This window comes from Chondrus crispus, genomic scaffold (genome assembly GCF_000350225.1).
Source record: "Chondrus crispus Stackhouse genomic scaffold, scaffold_150, whole genome shotgun sequence".
Taxonomy (NCBI): Eukaryota; Rhodophyta; class Florideophyceae; order Gigartinales; family Gigartinaceae; genus Chondrus; species Chondrus crispus.
In genome coordinates, this window is record NW_005179020.1 from 117,180 (window position 1) to 128,103 (window position 10,924).

The following is a 10,924-nucleotide window of genomic DNA, read 5'->3' on the forward strand; positions in this document are numbered from 1 at the left end:
GTCATCACGCACAGCACGGCCGACTTCGACTCGCTCGCGGCCGCGGTCGGCCTGGCCAAGCTGCGCGGGCCGCGCACCCTCGTCGTCACCCCGGGCGGCGAGAGCCCGTCGCTGCGCCGCTTCCTCGCCCTGCATAGACAGCTCTTCCAGATCATCGACCCCAAGGCCGTCGACCCGGACCGCCTCCGCTGGGTCGGCGTCGTCGACACCGTGCGCAAGGACCGCCTCGGCGTCGCCGCCGACTGGCCGCGCCGCGCCGCTCACGTCGTCGTCTTCGATCACCATGTCGGCCGCGTTTGTGATATCACAAATGATAATCATATCGAGGTCTTCGTCGATGACGTCGGCGCCGTGGCCACGCTTATTTGCGAGCGCTTGAAGGCCGCAAATCATCGCATGACGCCTGCCGAGGCTACCCTGCTCGCACTCGCCATTCACTCCGACACCGGCAGCTTGACCTTTGAGCAGACCACCCCGCGGGACGCCGCCATGCTCACCTGGCTCATGGAGCAGGGCGCCATCCAGCGCTCGATCGCCGAGTTCACGCACAACTTTCTGACCGACGAACAGCAGCAGTTGCTGTCGCAGGGCCTGACGGAGCTGCAACGCACGCGCGTCAACGGCGTCGAGGTCGGCTCGTTGCTGCTGGTGGGGCGCTCGTTTTTAAAGGGCATGAGCAACGTCGCGTCCGACCTGCTGGACATCGCCAACCTGGACGTCCTCATCCTCGCCTACGTCAATTGCCGCGGGAGGCGCGGAAAGAAGAAGAAGAGGACCATGGACGACGACGTGTTCTGCGGTCCGGAGCAGCTCAAGCAGGTCTCGCTCATCGGCCGCGCGCGCGCCAGGGTGGATGGTATCGACTTTCGCGAGCTCTTCGCGGACCTCGGTGGCGGCGGCCATGCGCGCGCAGCCTCTGCCTCGCACAAGGCTACAGAGGCAGAGGCAGAGCAGATTCTCAACGACCTCGTGCAACAGGCCGCTAACCAGATCCCGCAACCAAAACCCGTTACCGAGTTCATGACTACAGACTTGGTCTCCATCTTCCCCACGGCCCCGCTCAGCCAGGCCCTCCGGCTGATGGGCTTGCATGGGCATCAGATTTTGCCTGTTGTCGATGAAAACGACATTTTGCAGGGGCTTATTACGGCCCAGGACATCAAGTTGGCGGAGAGAAAGGGCGGCATGGAAGTGTTTGCTACGCCTGTCGGCGCCTGGGTGCACCAGGATGCTGTCACTGTGTCGCCGAGTACACCGTTTTATACGGCCCAGAAGATGGTGGCCGAGAATACAGTCGGAATGCTTCCGGTCGTGGATGAGGCGCGCAAACTCATCGGCGCTGTCACGAGGATGGATGTGCTTATTGCGCGCAGGCTCTGGCCCGAGAAGATGGCTGAGCATCGTGACCGCACCGCGGATAATTGATATGTGTTATGGGGATGCTTGTCTTGGCAGTTGCCGTGCCTTCGTGTAGGGAAAGGCCGTAGGTGTGCCAAAGTTGGTGCCCACGATGTGACTCGAGAATTGAAAGTGTCTTTTTTATGACCTGGTCGCGCGCTTGCAATTCTCGATATATTAGATCTGTTTGGCCCATCACGTGAATTGTCGTGCCAGTTTGTGCATACAAGCTCAGGACAATATACACGAAAGACTGCGTCTCTGTGAGAGGATGGACGAGATGCGATGAAGTTACTACGACCGCTCAAGGAAATGGTCCCCGTCTGAGCAGCTTTTCAGTGCATGGTGCTGAGTTTGTTGGTCAGGAAACGGTGTGGAACAAAGGGCCGCAGCTCCTGTGCTGCAGTAGCACTGAGGCTGAAGCATGATGCATCGTGAGAGCTGACTGGGAAGTTGGATAGTGTCGCACGCGCGAGCGCAAAAGTCCGGGCGCGATATTTACTAGTTTTCAAGAGAGTGACACATTGGACGATCATCTGCATAGTGTATCGTATCTTTTACTTATTGCTTTTCGAGAAGGTACCGCGGGGCACTTGTGTGTACGACCTGCACAGGTCTGCCTGCTGCATTACAATATTATTATTCCTGGAAATGCAGAGAGTCAACGCAAACGGTTTAGGGGTGACGAGAGAAAGCCGGGCGTGAGCACAGAAACGAGGGAGAGAGCCGCGCCATCTTTCCAAATGATAAGCCTCGAGTATTCAGTCGCCTCTCGGGCACTGCAGCTGTTCATCTTTCATGAAATGAAGTAGCACAAAAAGTATTTTGATGCCGATTGCGACTTCCTTCTGAGTTCTATAGAGAAGCCACCTCGTTCACGCTTTGCCTTCAAATCTTTCGCTCTGCAGAGCTTGTTTTTGCAAGTTTAGAAACCCAGCGATTTGCCGCGAAGCAAGAGACGCCGCAATGGGCTTCATGTACTTTTCACGCAGTCTCTCCATTTCACTCGCCCTCTGTGGCTCTTTGATTGTCGTCGCGAACGGGATGGATGCATGTGTAAACTCGACGTCCCTCTCCTCCGTGGTCGAGGAATCGTACATGAACCACGTCGACCTTATCCGCCAAGGGATTCCGATGGAAATGGTTAAGTTTTTCTACGACCTAGCTCTGAAAGCCGTGGCGGCCCCGGAGTGTGCGTGCGTGGAGTTCCAGTCCGAGATCGACGAAACCTGCCGCAACAGCGTGTTCACACAAGACAATGGGTACCTGTCAAAACAACTGGCGGAGATCGTGGCCAAGGATTTGCTCCTCCCCCCGGCGGAGAGGCTCTTCTGCTCGCTGGAGCGGCGCGAAGACCTCCCCGTGCTGCGGGAGCTGCAGCGCAAGGGCGTGGCTGAGGCACGAGGCGTGACACTGTCGAGAGTCAGAAAAATCACGCAAGAAGGCTGGGCGGGGTCGGACTTCCCCTCTGACGAGACAATGCGCTACGACCGGGACCAAGCGCGCATGTGCGAAGAGTTTGAGGAAAAGATGAACGCCAACGGTTTATGGCTACCAGCGACGACGCTCTCGGCGTACGTGGTGGGAATCTGTCATCAGATCTATCTGATCGGTGGGAAGACTGAGGCGGCGGCGGGGATCCTGCGGCAGCATGTGCGGATGTCGTACGTGGCGGCGCGGTGCAAGCGGATGGACGGGGACCGCGTGCGGGTGCCGGCGTCCTACGTCGAGGGGTACATGACGCGGGCGCACGTGGCGCTGAAGAAGATGGGGACCGGGCCACGGTCGGCCATGGTGGCTGGGTTCCCGGCGATCACGGACGTCCGGGAGATGGTCAGGAGCAGCGAGCACTTCTTCCCGGAGCTGGTCAGGCGGATGGCGTCGGTGAACTCGTGCGGGAAGGCATGGTGGGTGACGTGGAACAGCACGGGGGTTCGGGCGGAGGACGTGCAGGACGTGATGGGGCGCAACGCGTCGCTGCACGCGTACAGCGAGTTTTGCGGGGGGAGGGGGAAGGAGGGCGTGGCGGGGGGCGCGCGCAACTGTAGTGCCGGGTTTCGCAACGTGAGCAGGCTCGTGCAGGCGGAGGACCCGAGGCTGTATTGCTGTTCGAGTACGTGCGTAGTCGGCGGGGAGAGCCCGGTTAAGAGGGCGGTCGTTAACGAGATGTGCTGCATGTGCTGCAATGAGAAGGAGTGCAATGCCGACGACCTTGCGCAGGTGGTGCAGGCGCAGGCTTACGGGTTTGACTACGGGAGAGAGTCATCCGTTGCGAATGTTTGGTGAGAGGGCCCGGAGGGACGTGAGGAGGAGGACAGTGAGGTGTACTGTACTGCAATCTGAATCATAATTGAACGATATTTTGCGATATTTTGGGGGGGTAATTTTATCAACGCCTGAGGGGTGCGCTTACAGAGATACTACACCGAATACTGCAAATAGTGCGGTCCGCAGTATTATGGAATGCTGACTTGCTGTCTCTGTGACAGTATTTACTGCGGCCCGCACTAATATTGGTACCGCACTAATTCGGCCAAATATGCAATTAGTGAGGACTGCAGTATTTTAGATCAGTCAAAATAGTGCGGTCTCGTCTAATTCTGTCTGTAATGCACAGGTCACTCAGGGCCAATCAGAAGAAAGAAAATTTTTATAGTGTAAAGATATCTCCGCATTTCTACGTGCTCTCGCCGGCAACCATTCGCTCGTTAAGGAGAACTGGAGCACCATCGAAATGGTTTCGATACCTGATAATAATGCTCTGCAGCTTAGGAAACAACTGCCTTTCCTCCCATTGCCCATTCGTGTTCAAAGCAAGGCCACATCTGATCATGGCCTTGCGCGCGTACGTCAAACCTTCACCGTCTCGTTGAGAGTTGACGTCCCTCACTGCCGCAGCTGCAAGCTTTAGAAAATAATGCTTCCCGGGATTAGGCAGTTTGCCCGAAGACTCCTTGAAGTCGGCTTCCATAATGCGCTCCATGTTATGCCGGTCCCAACGTGCGCGCCACGCATCCTTCAGTTTCTGTATGACAAATGAGTCAGCAGGCTGGAGCAAGTCAGTGGAGTTTGGAGGGAGAAATCTCACTTCTGTATTGATTTCCCCCAACGCAGTAACCATTTCAGTGGTCTCAGCGTGCCCGCTGCAGTTGTCCATGTAAATCACACGTCGCCTTCCGTGCCTTAGAGCTCCAATTACCTTCCTCTCCCTCAGCCACTGGGGCATCACCACCCGATCCATCCAACCTTTCGGACCCGAACGATACGAAACTCCGGCAACGTCGTCAGGAACCCTTTGAATTGGGTAACTTCTGTTTTTGTTTTGAAACACCAGCATCGGAGGTTCCAGTTTTGCATCCCTCCCACCGGAAATGTGTACAATTATTGTCATCCCTTCCGAGCCGGACACAACATCTGAGTATTTAACCTCTGTATCCCCACAAATTCCTAGTGTTCTATGGTTATCCATATTTACGACAAAACGTGTTTCGTCAACGTTTGCCACGTCATCCTCATCTAAGTGACCAGCTTTGAACTCTCGCACCACAACCCCAAGATGGAAGGCTACTTCTTTCTCGATGAATGCCTGCTTCGCAGCGGTCACCATCAATTTTCCTGTTTGAGCACGACTGACAATATGATTTCGTTCCATTAAACCTTTGTACCCAACGTGGTGAAATCATGTCTTGAATATATTTCTTTGCTGACGCGTCAAAAAAATTTAAAAAATATTCATCTTTGCCGGAATATCTTATGAGCTGTCTCGCCAGGTCGCCTAACAATTTTGCGTTGAACTTAAGTCCAGTCTTCCGCAAGCGATCGAACTCCTCGACGAGGTCCCTTTGCAGAGCAACCACCCAGGCTGCCCTCTTTCTCCCGCGTCCAGGCTTGGCCTTCAGATACACCCTTTTCAATCCAAAACTTGTAACCCTTGTAATTTGCCTCGGTGTCTGGTGTGTTGTATCTGCCTCGAGGTACTCCGCCCGCGCTTTCCATAAACGGCTTGCTTTCGAGTTGTTGGCTTTTTCGTTACCACGGAACAAATGCGGGAACTGACGGACACCCTTTGAAGCTATGTGTTTACAGCCGACCCGTGACACTTCCTCTGACATCCATTTCACAATCCGGATTCGGTCGGATCGCAAAAGTACTCGCTGAACGGCTCTGGTACGGGAGGGAAATGGAGGCGTTGGGGTTGCTGGTTGTGGGGAGGCAAGAAAGGGTTGTGAGACTGTGGACGGAGGTGCAATGGAAGCATGACTGCTTTCATGCGATTCGATCCCCGTTTCAGCGTTTTGTGCCTCTCGCTTTGCCCGGACACGAGCAGCATGTTTGAAACCAGCGACAATTGGAGACGCTGATACTACCATCGAGTGGTGGGATTTGTGTATGGGCGATCTGTTTAAGGGGATGCATAGACGAATGCGTGCTATATACTGCAAAATTGGAGAAGGTGCCTTCTGGTTTTTACAATCTTGGCGCCCTTCTGGGCCAACTATTCGCGGGAAATGGTAAAAGTGAACCGCTATTTGCGCATCCGCGTAGATGCAAGCGCGCAGAACAGCAAGGGAGCCACATTCCGAGTCCCCACTATTTCATGTGCTGTTTGCAATTAGTGTAGTCTGCAGTAATTCTCCCATCTCCGGTAGGGGTTGAACACAATTTACTGCAGTCTGCACTAATTTGCGTTCCGCACTATATTTGCACCCGCACTATTTGCAGTATTCGGGTGTAGCAGATATCCCTAATCATTTATCCGTAATGCCAGCAGCCCCTGATCAGTATACTGATCATGGTTTTTTCATCCAAGTACCGTCAGTGACCGACCAGACTTGGTCCACGGGTCGAATTCCCCGGTTTCTATCATTCCGCGAGGTCTCAAAAGCCAAATGTTTCAGAGAACGGGGGCTTTCCATTTTGAGTTCCAAGCGAAGGAAAATTCCCCCGAAAACCCCCCCATGATCGGTATAGTGGTCAACAGCACTATGCAAAAAGGACAAAATAAACCAACTGAGCCCCTTGAGGTTACTATTTACTTAACCGGCTCACGTACTTGCTCCTTTTAAGACGTGAAGCTGGTCGTGTCTGCGAAAGCGTGGCGCTCTGTGTGTTACTCATCTCACTGATACGTCTTCTAGTCTTTGGTGCGCCTGTGACGCGCCTGGGACGCAATTGTTCGTTGCCGGTCACATGCCCGCCCTCGTGAAGGACTCGCTTGAACGGTATACTGTACACAAGATTGGAACCGTTTGCATCTAATCGTTAGAGTTTTGTACATTGCAAACGTACACAAGCCCACCTCCCACTGTCTGCAGTATCCGAGACGGCGTGGAAGGACACTCGAGCACTACATACGGCAGGTATTTAAAGACCCATAGTCTCGTGTCGACGAGAGAAATAAAAGGACAGAACACTTATTCACTCCAGACTAGTCTTTTCGGAGGCACTCGCCCCGGGAAACGCCACAGTGATCACTAGGCAACCTACAGTGTTCAAAGTTCTTTGAAATGAAGAACTCTGGAACTATGTCGGAGCAAGGGTACTGGAACGTCGTACACCCGACGCTGAAGAGACTTGGTCGCAAACAGATTCACAATTTTCTCAAGGCACGAGAACAATACCTGCTTCGAGTCAAGGATGCTGAGGCCTCGGGACATTCCCTCCCCATAGTTCCCCTCATTTCGTCCGTGGATCACGACTTACTTTTGTCGTTGATAAAAATTGACTGCTTCTCGACAGTCAAGGATTTCGTCGAACTAACCGATGATATCCTTCTAAACTATCTTAATTCTAAGGAGGAGGTCAAGCTGGAATCGGTGTCCCTGGAGGAGCTGGAGGCCGCCATCAAGTCTGCTGTGAGGATTGATGTGCATGAGCCCGATGCTGAGCTTCGAATTCAGGCATTGTTCACTGATTATCAGACTACGTTGCGGAACAAAAAATGGGAGCGTCTTATTGAGGACAACCCCAAGTTGGCTATCAAGCACCTATGTGGACTACTCAAGCCCGCAGCCCTGAAAACCAAAGTGGAACAGGACCTGGTGCTTGGCTTCAATGATCTGCGCAAGAAATGGCTTTCATTTTTCCATCATGTTGTTAAGTGTGCCGTAGCGTGTGAAGAGTATGTATCCCTGAAACAAGCTCTAATCACGGAAAGGGACAGTGGAAATTCGAAGGGCAAGGAGTGTGACGGCTTCTACTGTCGGAAGCACAAGAACTCGGGAGAAGGATCGGGAAGGCCTAGAAGGAAGTCTGAGCATGGAGAAGCTCCAATTTCACCCTCCATGGACTACCCTGGTAACCCACCTTCCATGGACACCGTTTTTGAAAAAGGAAAAAGTCTCACGGACTACCCTGCCAACCCTGGGTCCGGTCCGAACCGGCCGAGGCGTCTACCTGATTGTCTTCACCCCAGATGCAATGGCAAACATTACGTCAAGGACTGTTCGAGGGCAACCGAGGAGGAGAAGAAGGCGCTACTAAAAGATTTTCGGGAGAAGCGCAAGAGAGAGGGACGCGCAATATCGAGCATGCAGAAAGAATCGAACCATAACTTCTCTGTAAGACCTCGAACGGATGCGACTGGGAAGGAACACTTACCTCCTGGCCGTATCAGGGCAAATCTCGCTGACACTGTCGCTGTTACCGTGAATGGAGACTACGGCGCGGACCATGCGGCCCTGAGCAAGTCACAGCTGGAAAGCTGCGCAGACGCTGGTGTTTTCGTTCAACTTCTGCCCCTCAAGAGGCCTATAGGTATGCACCTGGCGCTCGGTAGAGAAGAAGCAGAAGAACTGCCTACAGTTTTTGCGAAGCAGAAGGCGCGTATTTCGTTAACTTTGTTCACTACGCATGGCCCCCTGCGACTCCGAAACGTGGAATGGCTCGTGTTCGAAGAACCAATGTTGGAGATTCTTTTATCACGGCCTCTACTCCAAGCATTGGGTTTCGATCTCGATGAACACCTCAAGGTCGTGAGGGACAAGTATCACGATTGTGACTTCTCACACGTTGGTTTCTCGCGCCCATCACCGGAGACTGAAAAGGCCTACTGCTCAGCTCCGTCACCCGCGGACCAAACCGAAATGTTTTTTGAAAGCACCAGTCCTCCCAGCACCGAGAATCCCTCCGGAACAGGGAAATTGTCGCAAATGCTGCTCGCCCCCGCCATAATCTCGCAATCACCACGCCCGATTGACTCGCTTCCTCGCAGTCGACCTGACCAACCCGCAAGTATGTCAACCCTGCACGTATGGAACGCTGAATCACGAGACGACTCGACGGATTTCGAGACTTTTGATGTGGGAAAACACGACCCCGACGAAATGTCACCCTATTTGAAGGAAATGATTGGCAAAGCGAAGGAAAACGGTTTGCCCAGGCGGCTTCATCGGCCACTCGCGGACCTTGTCGAGGAATATGCGGATTCGTTCCGAGTCAGACTTGGATCGGATCCGCCTGCAAATATCCCACCCATGAAGGTCATTCTGAAGCAAGACGCGGTTCCGGTTCGCGTCAAGGTTCGTCGATACGCCCCTCCCCAGCGCCTTTTCCTTCGCAAAAAGTTGGATGAACTCCAGGGCCTGGGGCTCATCTACCCTAACAATACCTCTCAGTGGGCGTGCGCCCCCCTCATCGTACCGAAACCGGGACCGGAACAATTTCGGTTCACGGTTGATCTCAGACCAGCCAATTTGCAGACTGTGCCGCATATTTGGCCGATGCCCGACCTCCAGCAGGCCACTGCTGATCTAGCTAACGACGTCTGCTTTGCATCTCTTGACCTGTGTAATGGCTACTGGCATCTTCCCCTACATCCTGAGTCTCAGGAATGCCAAAGCTTCATAGCGCCTGACGGAGTCTTTACTCCGACACGCGTTATGCACGGTCAGTCCAACGCAGTGTCATATCTTCAAAGCAGCTTTCAGCTTATAACCAAGGACATCCGCGAGAACATTTTGCAATGGCTGGATGACATTCTCATCCATTGCCATTCCCCTGATCACTTACTCGATGTACTCCGTTCCTTCTTCGAGGTGTGCCGAAAGCATAACTTCAAGTTGCACGCGAAAAAGTGCAAATTGTTTCTAGAAAAGGTTAGATGGTGTGGAAGAATAGTCAGTAAGGAGGGCGTCAAGCTGGTCCCTACTCAGCTCCGGTCACTTCTGGACATGTCTCCCCCGGTCAATGGCGCACAACTGCAACAATTTGTATGCGCAGCCAACTGGATGCGCTCGGCTATTCCGAACTTCAATGCTACGATCGCGGTCCTACACAACGCATTGGAGAAGGTGTACGCCGGGCTGTCGCGCCGCACGAAGCGCGCAGCTGCATCAGTTAAACTAAAAAACGGTATCTGGGGTCAGATTGAAGATGATTGTTTTCAGCATGTCAAGAATGCCCTTGCCCAGGCCGTAACATTAGCACATCCCCACCCAGACAAACTATTGTGTCTATTCACCGATGCGTCCGACCAACATTGGGCCGGCGTCCTTACTCAGATACCCTCATCGGACATGGACCTACCCTTTGAAGAACAACGCCATATGCCGCTTGCCTTCATATCTGGTTCATTTAATGGCTCCTCGTCTCGCTGGTCCACGCCCGAGAAGGAAGGGTTCGCCATAGTGGAGTCGGTCAAAAAGTTAGACTACCTGCTTTTACGACCACAGGGATTTTGTCTGTACACTGACCACAAGAATCTCGTTTTCATATTCAATCCTCACTTGGCATCTCCACCTCTCGCCAAGCACAAGGTCACAAAGATTGAACGATGGGCCATGCACCTCGCAGGCTTCCACTACACTATTGTTCACATCCCGGGCGAAGACAATTGCTGGGCGGACCTCCTGTCCCGTTGGGGGGCGAAGCATTCCGAACAGGAAAGTTCCCTGTTTGTCCGAGCGAGCCTCTCATCGCTTTTCACCGCGCCAGTCGCTCCCGAACTGGATCCCGAGTTCACCTGGCCAAAGCCAGCGGACCTGATGACTGCACAACAAGAAGCCATGGAGACTGGGGAAGAGACCATACCGAAACAGAAGCGCTCCTACCTGCACATCAATGAACAAGGACGTGTGTGGGTGCCAGCCGTAGCGGTTCAGTTGCAGCTACGTATTTGTGTCATCGCACACTGTGGTCGGGGTGGACACAGAGGTTCGGACACAACTTTGAAACACATCACCGATCATTTCTATTGGAAGAACATGAAGGCGGACGTAGAGGCTTTCTGTAGATCATTTCTGCACTGTCTCCTCACCATTGGCGGCCATCGCGTACCCAGGCCTATGAACCATGCACTGCATTCCGACAAACCAAACGAAGTTTTACACTTCGATTACCTTTACATGGGACAAAGCACAACGGGTGCAGTTTATACCTTACTCCTGAAAGATGATGCCTATTCATTCGTATGGATCGAACCGTGCCACGCTGCGGATGCTGAGACCACTGCAGATGTTTTGCTGCGCTGGATGGCCTCCTTTGGAGTTACTCCGAATTGGGTCTCGGATCGCGGTGCTCATTTCAA

At 53.4% G+C, this 10,924-nt stretch overlaps 2 protein-coding genes; one reads left to right on the top strand and one right to left on the bottom strand.

Annotated features, from left to right (window-relative positions):
* CHC_T00002696001 (hypothetical protein) overlaps nucleotides 1-393 on the bottom strand; it is a 519-nt gene extending 126 nt beyond the window's left edge. The window contains exon 1 of the mRNA XM_005713793.1: nucleotides 1-393. This exon is cut by the window's left edge and continues 126 nt beyond it. Within this exon, the coding sequence (XP_005713850.1) occupies nucleotides 1-393 (393 nt within the window).
* Nucleotides 394-396: 3 nt separating this feature from the next.
* CHC_T00002697001 (hypothetical protein) lies at nucleotides 397-2,242 on the top strand. XM_005713794.1 is given in 2 exon segments: nucleotides 397-1,425; nucleotides 1,426-2,242. The coding sequence occupies 1 exon segment, from the start codon at nucleotides 397-399 to the stop codon at nucleotides 1,423-1,425; it is 1,029 nt and encodes a 342-aa protein (XP_005713851.1). The 3' UTR covers nucleotides 1,426-2,242.
* The last annotated feature ends 8,682 nt before the right edge of the window (nucleotides 2,243-10,924 follow it).

Bases quoted from the DNA above. Each gene is read 5' to 3' on its own strand.
- CHC_T00002697001 (XM_005713794.1), top strand. From the start codon at position 397: ATGACGCCTGCCGAGGCTACCCTGCTCGCACTCGCCATTCACTCCGAC.